At 39.2% G+C, this 24919-nt stretch overlaps 1 protein-coding gene across 1 annotated transcript in view; it reads left to right on the plus strand.

Moving 5' to 3' along the window:
- The window catches only part of GPAT4 (glycerol-3-phosphate acyltransferase 4), a 42569-nt gene extending 18268 nt beyond the window's left edge, over positions 1-24301 (plus strand). Inside the window, exons 2-13 of the mRNA XM_043986202.1 lie at positions 3732-4744; positions 12054-12123; positions 12293-12590; positions 13366-13440; positions 14338-14427; positions 15171-15264; positions 15915-16030; positions 16704-16759; positions 17460-17545; positions 21426-21554; positions 21644-21723; positions 23262-24301. Coding sequence (XP_043842137.1) covers positions 4580-4744; positions 12054-12123; positions 12293-12590; positions 13366-13440; positions 14338-14427; positions 15171-15264; positions 15915-16030; positions 16704-16759; positions 17460-17545; positions 21426-21554; positions 21644-21723; positions 23262-23370 — 1368 coding nt within the window. The 5' untranslated portion in view covers positions 3732-4579 and the 3' untranslated portion in view covers positions 23371-24301. The remainder of the gene's footprint in view (positions 1-3731; positions 4745-12053; positions 12124-12292; positions 12591-13365; positions 13441-14337; positions 14428-15170; positions 15265-15914; positions 16031-16703; positions 16760-17459; positions 17546-21425; positions 21555-21643; positions 21724-23261) is intronic.
- The last annotated feature ends 618 nt before the right edge of the window (positions 24302-24919 follow it).

A 24919-nucleotide genomic window follows, 5' to 3' on the forward strand; every position in this document is an offset into this window, starting at 1 on the left:
CAGTTGCACAGAGCCTGACCTTTACTAATATCAAGTCGAAAGTCAGAAAGTAGGCTGAAAGAATGAGCAAAGAAAACATCCTGGTATAAAAAGCTGTTATGGTGACAGGGATCTTGACATAAATCCAGAAGAAGAGAATAAATTGAAAATATCTAGAAGCAGAACCTCAAAAACACAATTTGGGCACAAATTCAGTTAGAATTCCTGTAAGAGATGAAGCAAAAGTTTAAGAAAAATTTTAAATGTTTTTATAAATAAAATGAGAGTGGCAGAAGAAAAAAATGGAAAAGAATTAAAAGCTTTAGAAGAAAGAATGGGAAAGGGAATTAACGTTACACAAGAGGTATAAAACTTTTACCCAAGCAACAGACTCCCTGAAAATTAGAATGGACCAAAGAGAAGCCAATGTCTCCATGAGACAAGAAATAAGAAAAAGAAACAGAGAAGGAAAACAAATTATTTCATAGCAAAAACAACTGACAGAAAAGAGAAATCTAGAAAACATTTAAGAATCATGGGACTATGGGGGCAGCTAGGTAGCGCAGTGGATAAAGCACCAGCCCTGGATGCAGGAGGACCTGAGTTCAAATGTGGCCTCAGTCACTTGATACTTACTAGCTGTGTGACCCTGGACAAGTCACTTAACCCTCATTGCCCCACAAAAACAAACAAACAAAAAAGAATCATGGGACTACCTGAGCGCCAATACTAAAAAAAGCAGTTTAGATCTCTTAGAACCAGGGGACAAATTAGAAAAAGAATCAATGACTCACCTCTTGACAGAAATCCCAAAATGAAAACTCCCAAGATCATTAGAGCTAAAAATCCAGAGCTGCTAGGTCAAAGAATTCAAGTACTGAGGAGTTGCAATGTGGAGAGCTTGAAATATGATATTCCAGAAGAGAAAGAATATAGGCTTACAGCCAAGAACAATTTACCCAGCAAGACTACAGTGGAATTAAAATGAAATAGGGGATTTGCAAGCATTCTGATGAAAAGACCTGAGCTGTGTAGCAGCTTTGAAATTCAAACAAATTAAAATAAAAAAGTTAACACAAAATAGTAGCAGTTTAATCAATGATAAACTGCTTACATTCTAACATGGGGAGATAATACATATATCCCCTCTGAACAGTCTCATACATCTGGGGTCATAGAGTCTAGTGAGATAGAAGAAAGCCTAGGGGTGGTTCTGCTATAAGGTGATCTTAAAAAGAACAAAAAGAGAGACAATAAGGAATGGGGGGGTGGCACAAAAAGGAAAGTATGGGGAAATTATCTCATAATCAGATGCTTAAAGAAGTCTATACAAACACAAGGAAGATGAGGAATGTTTGACACTTGAACCTCACTCTCATCTGAACTAATCAAAGGAAGGAAGGAAAAATACAGAGTTGGATACAGAACTACATTTCACTCAACAGGGAAATAGGAAAGAAAAGGAGAGACGGAGAAAGGAGAATTAGAGGAAGGGTAGATTGAGGGAGGGATTAGTCCTGAATAAAACAAACTTAAGGATTTACAGAAATATTTACTATAGCTCGTTTTGAGGTGGCAAAGAATTAGAATCTGATTGATGGGTGCCCATCAGTCGGGGAATGGATGAACAAGATAGAACATAGAAGTGTGATAGACTAACTATTGTACTGTATAAGAAAAGATAAAGGGGATGATTTCAGAAAAACCTGGGGGAAATTCTGTGATCTTGGGCAGTGAAGTGCACAGAACTAGAATAATTCGTACAATGACAATATTGTAAAGACAAAGAACTTTGAAAGACTTAGTAACTCCACTATAATGATGAGCCACAATTCCAGAGGACTAATGATGAAAACATGCTGCCCTCCTTCCTGATAGAGAAGTGAGAGACTTGGTGCAGAATGAGACATAGGAGACCTAAGTGTGTGTGCATTTTTTTTCCTTTTAGACATGGCCAATGAAGAAATTTGTTTTGCTTGACTAGACATGTTTTTAATAGGTTTTATTTTTCTTTCATTGTCATTTGGGAGTGGGGAAGGAGGAAGAGGAGGAAATGAAAATGAAGGATTTTTGCTAATAAAAAAGAAAATTTAAGTTAGAATACCAAGAGGGTGGTGTACTGCTCTCCAGGAGCCAAGGGGAAAGAATGGGGTTCCTCAGGTTTGGGGAAATGAGTAAAGGCAAGTAAAATCATTGTCTAAGGGCACAAGTAGCTTTTGTCCCCAGCTTGCCTGACACCATGAGGCCAGGTGGCCAAAGGAGCTTGAATCTGGTGAGAGTTTGATAGAATTAATGAGTATTCCTGCCTTCTTTTGTTTATTAATGACTCATCATAGAACTAGGTGTCTTAGATTTGGTAGTTACTTGAAGAAAATATCCCTTTCTTAGTGGAATGAATAGTTGATTTAGACAGGAATTGTTTTTGGTAGGGGAGTCTGCTGAAGTTAGATTGGAGAAGAAAGTGTCCTGGTATCTGCAAACCTTTAAGACTTAGCTGAGTTATCAGAATTTGCCTTGGATGGTCATTCCAGTACCAGTTCTGATTTTTAATGAGTGTGTTTCCAGTAGAATAAGATATTCAAGTCAGAAATTTAATTAATTTGTATGATTGACATTTTTCCTCCTTCCTGAAAGGCCACATTAGACTCCCAGTAGTGTTGTTTAGATTATTAATCTTGACTAGTGCAGTTTTATATTCTAGAGTCTGGGACACAGAAACAAAACCTGGGTTGGAGAAGTAAAAGAAAGAGGATTCACTGTCTTCAGCAAAGTGAAAACAAAGAATATTTTGAAAAATTAATATCTTGTCAAATTTGTTTTCTTTGGGTTGAGGGGGACAGGGGACAGTTAGGCCTGTCATAACTTCAAGGGCTATGGACTAAATGAAATCAAATCAATAGGGAGTGACTCAAGACCTGGAATGGGGACCAGAGCCAGTGTGGTCTTTTTTCTGACTCCCAACTGGTGTGAACCTTCTTGTGTTTTTGATTCTTCTTCTCTACCACTTCCCCATTTCACACTTCACACACCCATCCCCCACACCTAGTATGGGTGCTTCTGTAAATACGTTTTTTGGAGTTGGCTGGAACTATATAAGTGACTGTTGGAGGAATACAGTGAGTCAAGCAGCTTTTTGATTTGCTGAATTTGGCTCCCTGAAACATCTAATTTCCTGAGGCACTGATGGGGTGCAGCTAGAAATATAGCATGTACAGACAGTTGGGTTCTTCTAAGTTGTGATATGCAAACACAGAAATATGCTCAGATTTGCATTGTTTCAGGCTGTTCTTTACCCAGGAAGTACAGCAAAGTCACTCTTAACATTAGAGTATATTCTATGTATTTTTTTCCAAGATGAAAGTCTTGTTTATCAAGGATATAGGAGGTCAGAAACAGAAGTTGTTATTTGTGTCACTTAGCGTAGTGTACTAATTCAGACTTGGTGATTACATATCGTCCTTTTGGACACAATAATTTGTTTCTTATTTCAGGTGTGTAAACTACGAATTCTATTTGGATATTTGAAATGATGAAGTCAAAAACCAGTGCTTTAGAGTTAGAAAATCACTTAAAACATCTGTATTCTTGTCCACTCTGTCTTTTTTGCTTTGCCAGATCCTCAAGCTTTGATAAGCAGAATTACTGAGCCTGCCTCAGGAACACCCAAACAGTCCCCCAGCATTCTGGGGGGAAAAAGAAATTGATGTTTCTTGATTTGCTAGACTGACTTTTGTTTCTATCTTCTCTTCTAGCTCTTGGCAGCACGTGAGCAGCTTCTTACCAAGAACCTAAGTCACTGAAAGGGGACCCTAGAAGGAAGATTCTTCAGTGGAGACCAATGCCAGAAGGATCTGGAATTTCATTCTGTGGAGGCAGCATGAGAAGTTTTTTTCCAGTATCTGTGGCCTGTTGGCAAGGACTGTAGCTCTATAAAGGAGGGTCCTGGAAGCAGAGAGCCCCAGGAACCTCTCTTGAGGAAGAATGGAGTCAGACATGAACTCACCCTTGTGAAGACATTCTTTTCATCCTGTGAAGGGATTTTAAGTAAAACATTATTTAATTTCCCCATTTTTAACGTGAACAGTCTTCTATATAAAGTGCCAGTAGCCCGCTCAGGAATTAGCTGAATGTTTCTGGCACAAAGTTGCCCTTTTTCTGGTGCCATTCTAGCAATGACATAACAGCTTGGTGTGTATTACCAAGAGAGATTCATCTGCCAAGTGCACTTGGATGAGAAAGAACTTCTGAAATCAATGTAAGGACAGCAGAAGCAGAAGTCTCTCTGCTCACTCTCCTAGAACTGAGTCTGGACTCTTGGATGATTTTGTTTAATATTTATCCCTTATTCATCTCCAAAGTAGATCTTTCCTGGGTGGTCTGGAGTCTTCAGTTTACCATTTGTGGACCACTCCTTGTAGTTTTTTACTCTTCCATACACAGATGGTGAAAAGATGTGAACTTTGGAATGGAGTTGGTTAAACTTTGGGAACTTAGTTCCTTTCACAGACTATTACTCTCAGAGAGGACAGTTTAAAAGTTTCAGGGCCTGCAGGGTTTCTGTTTTGGGTGAAGGTCATTGGCCTTGTCTGGATCCACCACCATGTTCCTGCTGCTGCCCTTTAACAGCCTGATTGTCAACTTGCTTGGCATCTCCCTGACAGTTCTCTTCACACTCCTTCTGGTTTTCATCATTGTCCCAGCCATTTTTGGCGTCTCCTTTGGTATCCGAAAACTCTACATGAAAACTTTATTAAAAATCTTCGCGGTGAGTTGTGCTATATTACAAATGGTTGACACATGGTGAAGGGAGGCATATAGCTAGCAGTTATTGACATCTGGTTTGTTCTTCCCTGATACATGGAGAAAGCTGTTGGGGAAGGAAGTGGTGTTATTCAGAGCAGATCAAAACTTCCACATTTATACTAGTTGTGAAAGCCTTCAGGACTCTTGTTTTATTGAATGTAAGGTTCTTGCTAGTATTTGATTTATCCTAAATAGAGGGGGCTCTATTACATTATACTAGATCGTGTATATTCCATAGACAATGGATCTATGAATTCTGTTTTTGTTTTTTAATTTAAAAAACCAAGGACAAGACATTGAACAACATAAAATATTTCCCCCAATTTTTGCTTCTTAGAAGCAATATCATAGAGCTGCCACTGACCTTTGCCTCCTTCTCAGATGAGAATAATATACTTCTTCTATCCCAACATATGTCTTAAGGCATTTGCCAACTTGTATCCTTTGGGTTTTTTTGTGAGGAACATGAAAATTATGTATATTTCAAAATACTTGATTGTGGCAATTATTCAATATGAAAATAAGCTCTGTTATGTTCAGACTTTCTCTGTTTTTGCTCTATAACTAGAATTTAATAGCAAACTGATTAGATATGAGGGATGAAACAAACAGTATGTAGTTGAGGATAACACTGAAGTTTGAATCTGGGTGACTGGGAAAATAATAGTGCCTTTAACAAAAATCAGGGAAGTTTAGAGGAGAAGGGCAGGTTGAGAGGAGAATAATGAATTCTATTTTGAACATACTATGTTTGGGATATCTTTGGGACATCCAGGAGAAGCCCTATCTAGCAAGCAAGGGAAATGGGTTTTACAAAATCCTTTTGTAAGGCAGTACTACTGTTTGTCAACTAAGAGGTAAGAATGGAGGACATAGGCGAGATACTTTATGCAAGGGTGGTGTGGCACTTGAAACAATTTTATTTGATATGTCAAAATCATAGGAAGGAAGGAAAAGAAGGAAGAAAGGAAGGAAATAATTTCTTAATCACCTACTATGTGCCAGGAACTTATGCTAAGTACATAGCAAATACCAATCAATAAATAAACATTTATTAAGCACTATGTTAAGGGCTTAACAAATATCAATCAGTAGACCTTTAAGTACCTACAATGTACCACGTGCTATGCTAAGCACTGGGGATACAAAAAGGATAAAAACTGGGTAAAGGACAGTCCTTCTCAAAGAGCTTACAGTCTAAATGGGGAAAAAGTATGAACGTGTATACATGTTCATGTCAAACAAGCTACATACAGGATAAATAGCAAATAGTTAACAGGGAAGGTATTAGGATTAAGAAGGGTTAGGGAAAGGCTTCTAGTAAAAGATGGGATTTTAGTTGAAACTTACCAAGGAGGTCAGTAGTTGGAGTGAAGAGGGCAGAACATTTCAGGCGTGGGACAACCAAAGGAAAAATCCTGGAGTCAAGCTGAGTGTCTTATCCATGAAACAGCTGGGAGACCAATTTCAGTTGATTGTTGGAGAGTAAGGTGTAAGAAGATTGGAAAGGTAAGAGGTCATGAAGGACTTTGGATGCCAAACAGAGCATTTTGTATTGGTTCCTGGAGGCAATAGGGGGCCACCGGAGTTTATTATGTCAGACCTGTGCTTTAGAAAAACCCCTTTAGTGACTGAATGGAGGATTGATTAGAGTGGAAGCAAGCTGACCTACCAGCAGGCTGTTACAATAGTCCAGGCATGAGGGCTGCACCAGAGTAGTGGTAGTGTCATAAGAGAAAAGGGGTTGTATACAAGAGATTGACTCCTAGGTTGGGAGCCTGAGGAACTAGAAGGGTAATATTGCCCTTTACAGTGATAAGGGAACGAAGGAGGAGGAGAGGGTTTGGGGGGAAAGATAAGTTCTTTTTGGGGCATACTGAGTTTAAGATGTCTAGTGGATATCGAGTTTGAGGTGTCTGAAAGTCAGTTGGAGCTGCGAGATTAGAGGTTAGCAGAGAGAATGGGCAGGATGGGTAGATTTGAGAATCATCAGCATAGAGATGATAATTAAGCTGATGTTGATTCTTACAACCATCCTGAGAACTAGGTACTATTATCATCTCCATTTTACAGTCAAGGAAACTGAAGCAGAGGTTAAGTGATTTGCCTAGAGCCACACAACTAGTGTCTGAGGCTGGATTTGAACTCTGGTCTTCCTGACTTTAGCCTAAGAACGTTATCCACTGTACCATCTTTAGCTGCCTGTTTTGGGAAGTTTCTACCCAAAGGCTTGGGAATTTGTGGCATCGATTTCTGAATCTTTTGTACTCAGAATTCTCTTTCCTGTGGTTCTTAGACCACCATTAATTTGAGAATAGCATTCAGAATAGTGCTTTACATTTTTGTCATAGTACTTTACAATTTTCAAAGTAATTTCATATGTTTTCTATGATATGATCCTCCAGACAACTCTGTGAAACAAGTAGAGAAGATAGTATTACTTCATTTTCCCCACATATGAGGACAGTGAAGATTAGAGAAAGTGAATTGCCTTGGGTCACACAGCAGCTTGTGAGTGGTTAAGAAAGGAGATCCTGTGGAAAAGGTTACAGATACTCAGTTCTAAGTAAATTTAGTATAGAAGGCAGATGTCATGCAATGATTCTGTGGGCACAGTAGAAAGAAAAGGTGTTTTTATATTTGATTCATCTGATTAGAATTTGTGTTTTCTTTTTCCTGCAGTTAAATCCTTAAAGGGAAAGTGGTTCTCAAAGTTTTATCCAGGGACTACTCAATGGACAATGTAGTTCACTTTTGGTTTATCTTTTATAGTAAAATGCCATGTACTGTTGTCTCATTTTTTTTCAAACTTCTCTGTACTTGTAAAATTTAAACATATCAGAAATCCCTTCCCTATCTCTTCCCTCTTGTGCAGAAAAACAATCACTAGAATTAGTTGAGATGATTGATGTTATATGATAATAGTGAGAATCATTCTTGACTTATATTTATATAAGAAATTGATGATTAATTCATGACTGGCTAGTTTCTTGTTATAAAAGACCAGCCTATGGACTTACACATACTTTTCCTGATGTCTTAGGCAACTCTAAAGCTCCAAGTTGCCCAGTAGGTAATTGCACATCTGCATTATCTGCATTGAAAGAGTGATAGTTGCCTACACCAGTGAAAATGGCATGGTCATGAATGTTCTTAAAATGTGCTCCATTTCTTCCTTGTAGAAGAAAACAGAGACAGTGTGAAGTGATAGTTTTTCAATTTGGGGGAGCAGAGAGGATGTTCATACTCTGAGAAAGGAAGTACCTAGGTTCCTGCTTTTAGGATGATGACTTTTCTTTGATATTTGACTACTATGCCCTCTTGAAATGACAATTGAAAGAAAGTCTTGTTTAATATTGGAAGATTTGAGCTCTTAGAAAATTTGGGCCAAAGCTCCCAAATGGTTCTTAACAGTTGCTGAATTACCAGAAGTTTATTTCTGGACGTTAGGGGCCCAGGAACTCTTAGTTCAGAAAAGGATCTTTGCTGTGGTAAACAGCAAGCTAATAATGGGGCACTAGGTTGCCCAGTGGATATAATGCTAGCCTTGGAGTCAAGAGGACCTGAGTTCAAATCTCACCTCAGACACTTACTAGCTGTGTGACCACAATTTCCTTAAACATCCAGGACGATCTCCAGTTGTTCTGATGTATATCTTGCCATTGGACCCAGATGGCTCTGGAAGAGTGAGGTTCGTGATTTTGCACACACAGCCCTTCCTCACTTAAATCCAGTTCAGGATAAGTCATGACATTGCCCCAGTGTCATGGTCCTCTTTAAGAATGAAGGATAGTGTAGGGACAGCTAGGTGGCACAGTGGATAGAGCACCAGTCCTGGAGTCAGGAGGACCTGAGTTCAAATACAGCCTCAGACACTTGACACTTACTAGCTGTGTGACCCTGGGCAAATCACTTAACCCTCATTGCCCTGCACCAAAACCAAAAACCAAAAAAAAAAAAGACAAACAACAACAATAACAAGCTAATAATAATTATAACTATCATGTTACATCTATTTAATCTTTCTAAATTTCTTTACATACATTTTCTCACTTGATTTTCATAGTAACCCTTTAAAGGTGTAAGGGCTATTACAAATAAGGAAACTTATCCTGAGAAGTGTTATGAATTTGCTTGAGATTATACCATCAGTAAATTCCCTTTTTACACCCACTGGTTTATTTCTGAGGAAGTATTGGAGCCTAGGCCTTACCACTTTCGAAATCTGATGTTCTATATGTGATGCCATACTGCTTGCCTCTATTTGCTGAACCTTTTTTTTTTAATGAGCCTTTCCAAATCTGTACCAAGCTGGATTATTCTAGTTCTGCCTTTAGCCTTCTTCATATGTTCACATGTATTTATGTTATATTTATCTGTCCCTATATATTCACAGTACATTTAGATCACAAAAGAGACTTGCTATTTCCAGGATTAAGGAAAAGAAGTCAGAGGAAATGGCCAAGTTTTTAAATTCAATTATGGGACTTTGTGTGTAGGTGCTTTTTTAAAATTTTAGGATAAAATATTATACTTCAGTTCTGTTTTGTAAAATTGAAACAAACTTTGTTGAACCCTTATATTTCCTGTCCATTTTAGTCTGGTAAGAGTTACCAGAGTTTTTTTTCCACATAGACTTTTGATTTCATTTGTCTCTGAAATCTCTTTAGAAGGACAGTTCCTTAACTGAAAAGTAAAATAAGGAATCAAACTGCAGTAGTGTGTCTTATATCTTGTACATATCATAGAGTTTCTTCTAGTTTATTTAATAGTATTTTTCCCCAATTACAGGTCAAGACAATTTTTAGCATTCATTATTACAAGGTTTTGAGTGCCAAAATTTTCTCCCTCCCCTCTTGTGAAAATGGTAGACAAGGGACAGCTAGGTGGTGCAGTGGAAAAAGCGCCGGCCCTGGAGTTAGGAGGACCTGAGTTCAAATCCAGCCTCAGATACTTGACACTTAATGGCTGTGTGACCCTGGGCAAGTCATTTAACTCTCATGGCCCTGCGGCCCCCCCCCCCCGAAAAATGGTAGACATTTTGATATAGGTTATACATGTATTATCATTTAAACATTTACATATTAAGAAAAAAACACAAAAGAATAAAGTGAACAAAAAAATGCTTCTATCTGCATTCAGGGTCCATCATTTCTGTATCTGGATGCGGATAGCATTTTCCTTAGTGAGTCTTCTATACTCATCTTATATCATTATGTTGTGGAGAAGAGCTGTCATTCACAGTTGATCATCACACAGTGTTGCTGATACTATGTGAAGTGTTTTCCTAGTTCTGCTCATTTTGTTTTGCATCAGTTCCTACAAGTCTTTCCAGGTTTTTTGGAAATCTGCCTTTTCATCATTTCTTATTGCATGAGATATTCCATTATATTCATATACCACAGCTTATTCAGCCATCCCCCAACTGATAGACACCCCCTCAGTTTCCAATATTTTGCCACCACAAAAAGGGCTGCTACAAATACTTCTTCCCTTTTTTATGATCTCTGGGTTACAGATCTAGTAGTGGTATGGCTGGATCAAAGGGTATGCACAGTTTGATTGCCCTCTGGGCATAGTTCCAAATTGATTTCCAGAATGGTTGGATCAGTTCACAACTCACCAGCAGTGAATCAGTGTCCTAATTTTCCCACATCCTCTTCAACAGTTATCATTTTCCGTTTTTGTCATATTAGCCAATCTAATAAGTGAGGTGGTACCTCAGAGTTGTTTTAATTTGCATTTCTCCAATCAAAAGTGATTTAGAGCACTTCTATAGATAGCTTTGATTTCTTCAGTTTTTTCTAGTTTCAGGGAACCAGACTCTTACGTTAGGGCAGTTATTTAATATGTCTTTCTTCTGTAAGATTTCTTAAACCAAAAGGAGTCACTGAATACATATCTGGTGCAGAAAACAAAGTGTGTTAAAGTTTTCATAATTTGAATCTTGTTGCTGTGTATTTGCCTCTATAAAGTGCCTGGTTTCTCTAAAGAGCCTAACTTCAAGGATTTAACTAGACAAGGTCAGATCCTTGACCAGATAAATCTGTTGTCTTCTTTTGACCTTGTCTGTTGAGGTTGATGTTCCATTCAGACTGTCATATATCTTCTGTCAGATCATATTAGATAATTTGGCTTGACTAATCAAGTATCCTGCTAATAACTGATGTTTTGTTGGCAAACCCCCTGGTATATATCTGGCCATATAAACTTTTGTTGTTCCATAGAATGGTAGGTTCCTTTCCTAACCTGCATACAAGTTGAGATACTGTGCTGGAGGGAGGAGGGATTTTACTCCCTATTTACCCCTTTGATGCTCTCCAAAGAGATGTTTGTGGTTTTGTTTTTGAATTTTGCAGTGGCTTACCCATCCTCTCAAAGATAGAAGGGGAGGAGTCTTTACTGAAAGTTTATGGGTTGATCCTTAAGATATAACTTCTGTTTTATTTCTTTTTAAAGGATATTAAAATAGGAAGGAAAGCTAACAATTCTTAACCATTCCTGCTTTTATTTGTTCCATCTAAAATTAAGATGGAACAAATTAATTATGTCTAATTGGAGTTAATGCCATCAACTTATGTGGAGCCAGGACCAGACCAGATTGCCAACATCTTTTTGATGCCTCCCTGCTGGGTTTTTTATTGTCATTAGGCAAGAATTGTAGATGTAGATTTAGTTTCTGGGCTCTACTGAAGAGACCTTACTAAGAAGGTGAATAGATTGTTCAGGAACTTGAGGTTAGAAAAATAAGACAAGCTTAGAATGGATAGTTGTTTTTTAATGTACTTGCTACTATTGTGATAGATGATTCCTTGGTCTTGTACAAAGTACTGAGTGGGATAGAAGCAACTTATTAAATTATAACAATCCTTATCCCCTCCTTATATTCCCTCACCCATTTTTTTAGTGCATAGTCTATTGTCCTTTTAGGATTTAAATTCCAGCCATATAGGAGGTGATAAAGGAAAAGAAGAGCTATTTGGATGGAAGCTATGAGTGGTCTTTTAGGCTGTATGAGATATAGCTTCTGGGAACTTAGAAGTAAAACTTGCAAGTACATTTTTTTTAAAGCGGGGCAGTGAGGGTTAAGTGACTTGCCCAGTGTCACACAGCTAGTAAATGTCAAGTGTCTGAGGCTAGATTTGAACTCAGGTCCTCCTGAATCCAGGGCGGGTGCTTTATCCATTGCGCCACCTAGCTGCCCTGCATGTACATTTTAATAGAGGAGAAGAATGAGTGTCATTCTTTCCTCATTTGATACTTTCTTTCAGTGGGCCACTCTAAGAATGGAGAGAGGAGCCAAGGAGAAGAACCATCAACTTTACAAGCCGTACACCAATGGTAAGAACTACCTCAGGGCTCTTTAGGTGCTAGAACTTACCCATATAGGTCCCCTTGAACTTGCAGCTTTTAATTCCACACCTACTTCTCACCCCATTGGGCATTGTGAGTGCTTTCATTATGCTTTATCACAGTATGCTGCTTGACAGGAAGGGTCTCTTTGTTTCAGGAATAATTGCAAAAGATCCCACTTCACTAGAAGAAGAAATCAAAGAGATACGTAAAAGTGGGAGCAATAAGGCCTTGGATACTCCAGAATTTGAGCTTTCTGACATTTTCTACTTCTGCCGAAAAGGAATGGAGACCATTATGGATGATGAAGTAACAAAGAGGTTCTCAGCGGAGGAGTTGGAGTCCTGGAACCTGCTGAGCAGAACCAATTATAACTTCCAATATATCAGCCTTCGACTCACTGTCTTGTGGGGGTTGGGGGTGCTGATTCGCTATTGCTTCCTTCTGCCACTCAGGTGAGGGCAGGAACTGATATAGGAAAAAAGCTTAAATTAGTCCTGCCCAATCCCAGTGTATAAACATGACTTATATCTGATCCTTTTTTCAAGAAGGGGGGAGAAAAGTAGTATTTGGTCTATAGTAGTTAGTTTTCTCAGTGATTCATCTGTTACTTAGAAGAGCTGATTGACTATTCCTAAAATCTCTTAGAATCCCTTCATTCCATCATCTTCTTTGAGATGATTAAATTTCTTGTAGCTGGGCTGCTTGTTTGGGTGGAATAACCAGTGGGGGACATCATGTTCTTATTACCACCCCTCCATGGTCATGGCTTTCTTAGCTTTTTCCTTTTAATGTAGACATTTAAAAAAAAAATTTGACATCTTGTTATCTCGACTTATCTTTGTTATCTTGACTAGATCTTGAACCCAGAGGGTAATTAGAGAATATCCCTAGGCTCTGACTTCCATTAACGAAAGCAGATGAATTGATTCCCTCCCTGGGTTTAAAGCCAGAAGGAAGGGGTAGGCAGGTGCCTAAGGGAGGGAGAAGAATTGATAAGTATGTCCTTGGAGGTAATGTCACCTGAGATTTGAATCCACAGTGCATGGACTAGTACCTAGATGTCCTCTGACCCTAACAAGTAGTTGAAATTTTTTATTTCAGGCTTTGGGTAATCAGATCTTGGTGTGGTGGTTTTCATGAAAACACAGTTATTTCCATGTACCAAGTTCATCATTTCCAGGTGCCAGTGATTGGTTTGTTGTCCTCTAACCTTTTTTCCTCTTACAGGATAGCTCTTGCCTTCACGGGGGTCAGCCTTTTGGTGGTGGGCACAACCATGGTGGGATATTTGCCAAATGGAAGGTGAGCAGATTTCTGATGTCTGCGTATAAAGGGAATGGGGATACTGGGTAAAGGCAGCAGTTATTGACACAGTATTGTCTAGAGACTTACTGGAAGGCTGATAAGTTAAAGAGATTAGTATCATTTAAAATAATTTTCTTCTTAACTCATGAGCCCAGATCTGTGTAGCATTCCTAATTTCCCCTGTATGAAACGGACTTCATATTCCCTCCACTTGGAGGCATAAGGTGAGGGAGAGAATGTAGTTGTATGAGAAAATGGAGAATTAAATTGAGATCGATTTTAGCTGATTTTACCCAAGTCTTTAGTCTTGCTTGTCTGCTCTAGGGATACATTATGAGGAGTTAAAGGAATGTAGTCTTTGAAGAAGAGTGGGGCTCCTTTTGGGGAAATCCCCTGGCTAGCAGACCTCTTTTTCTTCTGGCCAGGCTGGCGAGAGGGTTTGACTCTCTGGTTCTTGCCCTGCTTTGGAGAGTCTCCTCTGGCAAACATGTGGCTCTTTGGGGCAGGGATTGATTGGGGAGGAAGAGGATCTAGGAGACAGCATGGTTCACCGAGACTGCAAACTCTGGGGCTGTGAGTTCTAATACACGTTAACTTGCTGTGTGACTTTAAGTCACGTCATCTCTTTCTGTGCCTCAGTTTTCCCATGTGCATAATGGAGATACTAATACAATAATACTAAGACCTTTCACAGGGTTTTTAGGAACAACTAATAAAAAGTCATATGTATATAATATGTCATATATACATATGTAACATGTGTATGTATATACATATATATTTTTTAAAACCACTTTGCAGACATAAAGGCTAGTAAGTAGTAATAGTTGAGTAGCTGGAGTCATTGGCTTTTCTCATTCCTTCTTATATATGCCTTTGTCTTGGTTGCTGCAGGTTTAAGGAATTCATGAGTAAGCATGTACACTTGATGTGTTATCGGATCTGCGTCCGGGCCCTAACAGCCATCATTACTTACCATGACAGGTGAGAGTTACAGAATTTAGGGATGAAACAAGATTAGTGATCAGAAACATAGGTAACAGTCCTGCCAAAAGGTACCACTTCTTAATGACTAGCAAAAAGGAGATTTTTCTGAGCCTTTTAGTTAGAATCACTATAGCTCATGTAAGGTAGCAGAGGGATTAGCATTGAATTAATCATTTCATTCTAGTTGAACAAACTATTATTAAGTTCCTGTTGTCTGTGTGCAGTGAGTGTAAGGGATATGCAGATACGTATGCAGATACAAAGATGAGCAAGACAGTTCCGGTCAGTCAACAAGTAATTATGAAGCACTTGAACTGTGCTAGAATAAGGGATCTATACAATGCTGAAACAATCCCTACTAGCAAGGAGTTTACATTCAAATTGGAGACAACAAGGACATATATAAGTATATAGAGGGACTAAATATAAAGAGAATAAATCCAAATAAACATAAAGTCGATTTATTGGAAGTTTGAGAAGGATCATTAACAGTTGAAGGGAATCAAGAGAAGCTTCATATAGAAGGTGGTACTTGAGCTGCATCTTGGAGGAAGTTCCTCGAGGCCCAAGTGAAGGAGTGTGTTCCAGCTATAGGTGCACTTTAGTTCAAGCCCTCAAGTATTGGGGGGAAAAGCAGGAATATTTATAACCAAGTAGAATGTGAACAGTGCACAGTAGTAGTACCAAGTGCTATGAGAGTGCTGCTTTGTACATGTATAATTTTGTATGTTTCAAACCAGGGAAAACCGACCCAGGAATGGTGGTATCTGTGTAGCCAATCATACCTCTCCCATCGATGTTATCATTCTGGCCAGCGATGGCTACTATGCCATGGTAAGAGGTCCTCTCTCCATTGCTTTGTTTATGACTTAATTATTTTAATACAGGCCAAGATTGGGGAAATACTAGATCCTAAGGTAGTTTTTGCAGTGTCTTTTCAAAAGCACATGCACATATATATACCCACACACCAGTTTGGATTACCTCCTTCCAAGATGCTTTCTTTGTCCCTAGGGCTTTAGCGACCACTTTGCAACCTTGTTGGTGACATTCTGAGCAGAAACTGCCCCAGGTTGCTGAGGGTGTGGTTAGAGGTTTCACTTCATACTTCCAGGTAGATCATGGAAAGGGGTGAAGGGCAGGGAACGGGATATTTGAAAGGGATCTGAATTCAAGGGCAGATGGGATCATACTGTTCAGGGTGGGGGTGGGTTTCACTCAAGATAGACATCACTCTAGTCCTGTGGGATTCAGCCGTGTTTGTAGCGATCCTTCACTGGTACCACTGATTCCAAGAAGACGTTTAATGCTCATGGGGCAAGGACAAACCTGATGTGGAATAAAATGGAAAGAGGGTGAGTGGTTGGGACACTGACCTTATCTTTAGAACTAGGACTTTCTTAGTATTAAAGAGCCATATCCTGGCACTCCAGAATTTGTGTGAGGACAGCTTCACTAACAAATCTTCCTTGGTCTGAGAATAGGTGGGCCAAATTCATGGGGGACTGATGGGTGTGATTCAGAAGGCTATGGTGAAGGCCTGCCCTCATGTGTGGTTTGAACGGTCAGAAGTGAAAGATCGCCACCTGGTGGCTGAAAGGTAAGCATTGCTATAGCTAATAAGTCTCCTGGGTGAAAGGCCCTACTACAAACTTAATTCAGTAAACATTAAATATCAACTATGTACAAAATGCTGGTGAGATCAAAGATTTGATATTAGTGAAGAATCAATGTGTATGGGGATTTCTCCCATGGAGAGATAGTTATACCTTTCCACAAAATGTTACTTGATATCATTAACAAAGAAATCATGGGACCAAGTAGATTATAGATCTGTTTCATCATATTGATTTAAAAAATACCTTTTTCTTGATGTCTTTTATTTTTACATTATCTAAATTTCCTTCAGTCTATTTCCATATTGATTCTTATATCATCAATTGATTAACTAACAAATATGTATTGTATATGCACTATATATGTGGCACTATGTTCATTAACCATCCTGCTGTTTAGGGTTACCTCTTGATTTGCAAAAAATGTTCATGCAGCATTTAATAGGCATGTAAATTGAGTATTTCATTTCTATCTTTCTTACCCTTGTCAGTGTTGTCTGTCTTAGGTTGAGCCCTCACAAATCATGAACCATATATTTATATTATCTACTGTATCAAATGCATATAGGTCCTTAATACATGTATTTCAATAATATAATAATAATGATAGAGCTAGTCTTTCCTAAGCTTTAGTTTTTTCTTTTTCTTTATCTGAAGACTGACTGAGCATGTACAGGATAAGAGCAAGCTACCTATCCTCATTTTTCCAGAAGGTAAGTTAATAGGGGAAAAGGGATAGGGAATGGAAGGGAAGAAAGTAGACATCAGGTGTGAGTGATGAATAAAACAAATTACTTTTATGTGGGGAGACCATAGAGAGAATTCATATATCATGATCCCTTTAGGGTGAAAATCACTTTTCCTTGTCGACCTTGGTACTAGTATTTATGGTATATCTTCTTGGCTTTTGTTTTCTCCTATCCAAGGTGTTTAATAGAGTTTTCTTAGAAGAGATCTTAATAATCATTTAACCCAACCCATTTCTTGGTGCAGGATCTCTTTTCACAGTTTTCTTGACAAATGGTCATTCCAGTCTCTATAACATTTCTAGTTGAACTATTTGGAAGTCCTTGTGAACTTTCTAAACCTTCCGAGTCTCTGACTTTCCAGTTGCTAGTGTTGACATGTACTGATTGGGAAAAATAATCTTCCTATGAAAAGAGTATAGGAGGTAAAACAGTGTATTTATTTCTATGTTGCCTGTAATCTGTCAATTGAGAGAATAGTAAGAGTATGTAGGATTTATTTTCAGGAATTTTTCTCAATTGAAGAGCTCTTTAAAGAAAGAACAGGAGAAAGCTTTTCCTGAAAAGTAGTACTACTAATTGTGTATTCCTTCTGAACCCATGATCTCTAGAGTACAATTTATATACATTAAGAAGAGAGGAAATATCATTTTTCTCTTATTTTCAGGAACCTGCATCAATAACACATCGGTGATGATGTTCAAGAAAGGCAGTTTTGAAATTGGAGCCACGGTTTATCCTGTTGCTATCAAGGTATAAAACCTGCCACCCATGAGAGAGCAGTCATTTAACTCTGAGCCTGGTATATAGTAAAAGAAGATGGCATTAAGGAGCAAGGGTCACTAATGACTGGGTTGATCATTTTCCAGTAGAACAGCTTGTTGGGTTGGACTGAACTCATTGTGCCTAGAGTACTAGAGGAGAATGCTTAATTGTCCATAGTGTGGACAGAATAAAGAAATTCTCCAACTCCTAAGCTACATAATTTTTCCTTCTCCAGACCTGGGGAAAATGGTAAACCTTTTTAGCATTAGTAAATTTTCATCTGCACTTTCTATTGTGTGTCCTCCCTAAACCTCTTCCAGAGAGCCATCCCTTATAATACAGAATTTAAAAGAGAGAAGGGGGAAAAGTTCAGCAAAAATAAGCAATATATTGGGGAGGAGAGCCTGATATTTCTACACATAGTTGTATCTATTGTTTCTACACCCATAGGAGGTATCTTTTCATAGCACTTCCCTGAGGCCAAGCTTTGTCAGTATGGTTTTCAATATTCCATTTTGGTTTTTTGTTGTCGCCTCATTCCATTAACATTGTTGTAGTAATTCATTATTTATGTTGTTTTCCTAGTTCTGCTTCATTTTTTAATATGGAAGTCTTTTCATCCTTTTCCATTTTCATCGCATTGGTTATTTCCTACAGCAGAGTAATATTGTGTTTAGTTATTGCCCAATCATTGGACATTTATTTTGTTTCCAGTTCCTTGATACTACAAAAAATGGTACTATAAATATTTTGGTATATATGAGGCTTTTTCTTGTTATTGACCTTTTTGGAGTATATGCCTAGTAATAGGATCTCTGGACTTTGCAAAGGATATGGACATTTAGTCACTTTATTTTCATAATTCCAAAATGCTTTCCAGAATAGTTAGACCAATTTGCAGTTCACCCGTGATGAATTGATGTGCACATCCTTCCACCACCCCTTCCAGTATTACCTGTTACCATCTTTTGTTATCCTTGCTAATTTGTTGGCTGTATATGGAACATTTGGTTATTAATAGTTTATAGTTCTTTTGAGAACTGTTGTTTGTATCCTTTAACCACTTAACTATTATAGAGAAATGGCTTTTGGTCATATATATTTGTCAGTTATCTACATATTGGATTTCAGACCCCTGTCAAAGATTTTGATACTTCTTTTCCCAATTGCATTTTAATTTTGTTCATGCAAACTAGCTTTTTTTCCTCCAGATTACCTCTTCCTTTATAGATAGCTTAAATATGGAGTATAGTGTAATGCCCAACTAAATTTAAAAAGATGGACCTTCTGCAGTGGGTTGTGAAGCTGTTATAATGAGGCCTTTAAAAGGTGTTTCAGATTGGCAAAAATCGTGTGTGTGTGTGTGTGTGTGTGTGTGTGTGTGTGTGTGTGTGTGTGTGTGTGTGTGTGTGTGTGTTTTAGGGCTTAAGGACTCACGCTAATGTCCCCATAACAAGTAAGTTACAGTTCTATGCTGAAAGCCCTTTAATAAACCTGTCAACATTTGTTTTTGTTCAATCACTTTTTAGTCATGTCTGTCTCTTCATGACCCCATTTGGGTTTTTTGTTTTGTTTTGTTTTTGACAAAGATACTGGAGTGCTTTGCCATTTCCTTTTCCGTCTAATTTACAGATGAGGAAAATGAGGCAAACAGGGTAAAGTGACTTGGACAGGGTCATATAGCTAGTAATTGTCTGTGGCCAGACTTGAACTCTATAAGATGAATCTTTCTGATTGGAAGCCAGGCCCTTTTTCCATTGCACCATCTAGTTGCCCATGTTAATAGCACCTTATCTTGCCCTAGCCTAGTAGATAGCCATACCAGTTGAGCTTCCTAAATCCATCTGCCTTTTGAGGGTTCACATTGGTTTATTGAAAACAATGCCCTGGTATTCTGGACACACTTCCACTTTTTTTAGTAGATTGGTAGCATCAGCTTTGATTATCATTGTTAACCAAGTGAGGGTAGCTGCTGATTCTTGTCATCTTGACTTAGACAAGCAGGGGTAGAGGAATCTAAGCCTACATTTCCACCTATCACTTAGTCTTATTCTCACAACCCATTGGTGAGAAACTCTTGCCTATTTTAGATTTTTGTTCTTTCTCTCTGGTTGCCTGTCCTTCCTGATAGAGAAGGTGAGAAGGATTCTGCTTTTTAAAAAAATATCATAAGGGGCAGCTAGACGGCACAGTGGATAAAGCACTGGCCCTGGATTCAGGAGTACCTGAGGTCAAATCTGGCCTCAGACACTTGACACTTACTAGCTGTGTGACCCTGGGCAAATCACTTAACCCCAATTGCCTCACCCAAAAAAATTAATTAATTAATTTAAAAAATATATCATAATGTCTACATAGGGAGACGTGACATAGTTGGACAGAAACCTTGGAGTCAAGAAGCCCTCTCTGACACATCCTGGGTATATGGACACTTAGCTTCTCAGTGCCCCCAGACAACTCCAAATTACCAACAAATTACTAATCTACAACAGGGGATTTGGTTTCCACACCAGAAGCCTCTTTTCCAAACTGGTAAAATCATAGGTCAGGACTAGACAGACATTGTACATATTTATTGATTTATATTGTTACAATATAATAACACTTGGGGCAGCTAGGTGGCACGGTGGATAAAGCACCAGCCCGGGATTCAGAAGGACCTGAGTTCAAATCCGGCCTCAAACACTTGACACTTACTAGCTATATGACCCTGGTCAAGTCACTTAACCCTCATTGCCCCACAAACTCCTCCCCCCCAAAAAAAAAAACAAACAAAAAAAACCCCCAATATAATAACACTTTAGTTTTAACCACATTAACTACTCTTTAAGTTTTCTCTCTATCTGGCTTTATTATCTTCTGTGGATAAAACAAAATGTCTTCATTTCTAAAGCTTAAGCAAACACCAGAAACTCATTTAACAAAGGTTGCTCTATTTATTCTGTCAAGTGACACTTGTGAACTAAACTTATATTTTTCAGTTGATGAGTGAACATGAATTACATGACTATAGCCATAATCTCCACAAAAAGCTAATGGTTCTTTTAAATATTTTTTCTTTATTGGAGCTGTTGAAAAATGAAAGAATTTAGGCTAGGCTACCTCCATTGATGGAAAGTTTGAGATTGATTTAGACATACCTGAAGAAATACAAGTGCTTGATATATTAATTTATGAGTGTTAATGGTGTGACAGTGCAGAGAAAAGAACAAATGAAAATGTGTGTGTGTAAATAAAAATTTCTGCTTTCTCTTATTTTGGGGGATATGTCTGAATAAAGGATGATAACCAGATGTATGTGTAATTTTATAAATGAGTGATGTATAGATGAGTCAAGTCAACAAACATTTATTGAGCACCAGTTGTATGTCAGGTGCTGTGCAAAGTGCTGGGGATACCAAGCAAAAAAAATGGTACCTGCGACAGCATGCAAACAACTGTGTTACAAAAGGAGAAGCCTTCAAGGGATATTGGGAAGGCTTCTTGATGAAGGTGAACAAAGGAAGTTAGGGAGGCCAGGAGACAGAGAGACAAGGAGAATGAGAACCGAGAAGGATCGCTCCAATTTTATAGAGAGGAAATGGATAATAGTAGTGGGGAAAGGATTTGTTCAGCCAAAGTCCTGGCTGAGATGCAGACTTACTCCTCAAGACTGATCTTCCAACATTACATTGAGCCAGAACGAGCCAAAGACAGGCTGATGGTACTGAGGGCATACAACTACCCAGACCCAACTTCATGATTTCCATTTTGCAGAGGCTTCAGGACCTCCATCGTAACGTTCAAAAGACAAACAGGGACCATAGAGGCCTAAACAGTTGCTAGGGGTCAGTGACTTCATATCACCTAGTTTTCATTTGACTTTCAGTATGACCCTCAATTTGGAGATGCTTTCTGGAATAGCAGCAAATATGGGATGGTGACCTATCTTCTGCGAATGATGACCAGCTGGGCCATTGTCTGCAGTGTTTGGTATCTTCCCCCCATGACCAGGGAGGTGAGCACCTAGAGAGAGTTTGTTTTTATTTGCCTTCTCATGACTATGAGCCAGGTTTTGATTGGTAGTAATTACTTTTTTCCTCACAGGCAAATGAAGATGCTGTCCACTTTGCAAACCGCGTCAAGTCAGCCATTGCCAGGCAGGGAGGACTTGTTGACCTGTTGTGGTGAGTGAAGCAACCAGACTTCCTCTGGCCCTTCAATGAGAGCTTGGGCTGCTAAAATGGGATCACTAAACCTAGTTGTAGAGAAATGAGGGTGTCCTTCCAGCTAAATGGAGCAAGTAGACTAGTTTGACTCCTGTATGTTCTCAAGGCTGAGGCAATGCCAGACAAAAAACTTACCATCCTGTGTGGGGGAAAATTGTTTTGGTCTCCGCTTAGCAATCTGGGCACAGGCTCTTCGGCCCAGCTTTATTAGCCTTCTTGCTGTTGCTCATGCAGGAGGCCTCATTTTCCATCTCTGGACTTTTGCATCAACTGTCTCCTGTGCCTAGGATTCTCTCCTTCCTACCCTCCACCCCTTAGGAGTCCTGACTTCCTTTAAGAAGCAGGTCAGGTGCCACTTTTTTGGTAGGAGACCTTTCTCAGTCCTCTCAGCTGTTTCTCTCCCTCTAAAGAGATGAGGATGGTAGTAAGGGGGAGTACTTCCCACCAGCTCTGTATATATATAAAATGATTTTTATATATGTTACCTCTTCCTTTAGAATGTAAGCTCTTTGAGGACAGGGACTGGTTTTTTGTTTGTTTTTATCAGCACTTAGCACAGTGTTGCATCAAATAAATGTTTTATCAATGCTTAGTGATAGTCATAGTCACCCAGCTGTTCAATGACCATCAGGATTCAAGCTCAGGTTTCCTTGCTCTAAGTACAGTGTGCTTCCCAGAGGAGTTTGGACTTGTTGTAATAGGGAATCATTATACGAATTTGTTCCTGTTTCCAAGTATTTAGGCAAGTATTTCAGGGTTTAGATTAGTGATAGATTTAAAAAGTCACAGGGGGCAGCTAGGTGGTGCAGTGGATAAAGCACCAGCCCTGGATTCACGAGGACCTGAGTTCAGATCTGACCTCAGACACTTGACACTTACTAGCTGTGTGACCTGGGCAAGTCACTTAACCCTCATTGTCATCCCCGCCCCCCCCCCAAAAAAAAAAAAAGATTTGAGAAGTCACTTAATGTTGACACGTAGTCCAGCTCCTCATCTGTAAAATGAGGTTGACATGACTCGTATTTTTTTTTTCATAAGATTTGGGATGAGTATGAGTGGGAATATAAAAGCATTATTGTAGGTACTCTGAGGGTGTAAAGTACAGTTCTGCTACTGGAAACCTGAGGCAAGAATAAGTACTGGAATTGAAAGGGGTGGTTAAGCTAATCCTCAGCTAGTTTCCTGGCCATCTTTTTTTTTTCTTTTTTTTGCGGGGCAGTGGGGGTTGAGTGACTTGCCCAGGGTCACACAGCTAGTAAGTGTCAAAGTGTCTGAGGCTGGATTTGAACTCAGGTACTCCTGAATCCAGGGCCAGTGCTTTATCCACTGTGTCACCTAGCTGCCCCCCTGGTCATCTTTAATGAGAGTCACTTTTGGTTCTGACTGGACTTTTTTTCTTGATTCTGAGTCCCTAGTTGCATGTACTTACTAAGCAAGAATGAATATCTCAGTTGGGCTTCTTCCTTACTCTTACATCCACTCCACCTTCTTCTCAGGGATGGAGGCCTAAAGAGGGAGAAAGTGAAGGATACTTTCAAGGAAGAGCAACAGAAACTGTACAGCAAGATGATTGTTGGAAACCACGAGGACCGGAGCCGTTCCTGAGCCCTTGCCTCAGCCTTGCTGGAGCCACTACTCCCCACTCTTGATCTATGAGCCAGCTGGAGTCCCTGCTGCTGCCACTGCTGCATTCTCCTAGGCTCTGGAGCTCAGTCAGAGCTGCTCCTGAATTCTTGGACTCGAGCTTCTTCAGAGCCACACCTGGATCCTTCAGGCTATGGTGTCGCTTGCCCCTTGGTTGCCTGGAGTGAATGCCACTAGGTTTTGCTGCCCAGGAAGAAATGCCTTCTTGTTTCTGTTACAATTAAATCCATTGGAGGAATAATATTAAAGTGAACTCTACACCTGTGCACCTTGTATGGAGCTGTGTTTAGAAGAAATTGGCCACATTCCTTTCTTAGGGAGAAGTCTGTTACCAATAGCCATGTGCCAGGGTCACTTTTGTGGGTTCTGTCCTGCTCTTCAAAGAAGGATGACTGAAGCAAAACATTGTTTCAGCATAAAAAGTGTCCCTAGTCCTTGTATCTCTGCAGAAATTTATAGTAAAGGTAATGGTGGTCTTCAGGTTGTTCTCCACCCCTCCCCTATCCCCACCCCCCCACTCCCAATGAAGTTTTTAATTCCTGTGACAAATCCACAGGATTTCACCAAATGAGACTGAAGAGGCAGCATAGACCATCATTCTGTGGTAGGGGCCAAGGGTCATTTTAAGTTCAGAGGCTGGTTCTGATCCTGGACTCTGCTGCAGTTGTCAATCTGTGCCTCAGTTTCCCCGTATGTAACTTGGGGGTGATGATACCTACCTCACAGGGGTGTTGTGAGGACTAAAGTGCTAATGTGAGATGTATGAAAGATGCTCAGTGTTATAAGTCAAGGTCCATTGACTGGCAGGATGTGGTCTGAGCTCAGAGCTGCTGCCCAGGGCTTTGAATTTGTTTTTGTGAGTAAATAAAGTTGTCTTGGCTGGTGAATGAAATGATGGGTTTTCTTTCTTGTCCTTTTTTGCTCCGGGTTGCAACCCTGAATGGATTATAAACATGCTTCTCCCTCATCCTTTAAAAAGAAACACCATACACAGTTCTTTTATTTGTAGGGTAACCTTGGAGCTTAAAGGGATCTTGACTGTCTCAGAGTGTGAAGCAGTATTGCCAAGAAAAAGGCAAACTGGAGCCTTCTTTGTTCATATTAGTACAAGACTGCTGAAATTTTCCAAGTTTGTCCCAGAACATTGGGAACAAGGTTGGAAGCCACTCGTATTCTTTGAGGGAACAGTATAGGATTTAGATAGATGCAGGGGTTCTAAAACTAGAGTCTGTGAACTTGGTTTATTTATTTTTAATGTATTTTCTTTTTCCAATTACATGTAAAGATAGTTTTCAACATTCATTTTTGTAATGTTTTTGAATTCCAAATTTTTCTCCCTTCCCACCCTCCTCTGAAGACAGGTTGCAATCTGATAGAGGTTATAAATATGTACAATCATGTTAAACATATTTCCATATTGAACTTGTTTTTTTTGTTTGTTTTTTGTTTGTTTTGCAGGGCAATGAGGGTTAAGTGACTTGCCCAGGGTCACACAGCTAGTAAGTGTCAA

The sequence above is a fragment of the Dromiciops gliroides genome, chromosome 2 (genome assembly GCF_019393635.1).
Source record: "Dromiciops gliroides isolate mDroGli1 chromosome 2, mDroGli1.pri, whole genome shotgun sequence".
Lineage (NCBI taxonomy): Eukaryota > Metazoa > Chordata > Mammalia > Microbiotheria > Microbiotheriidae > Dromiciops > Dromiciops gliroides.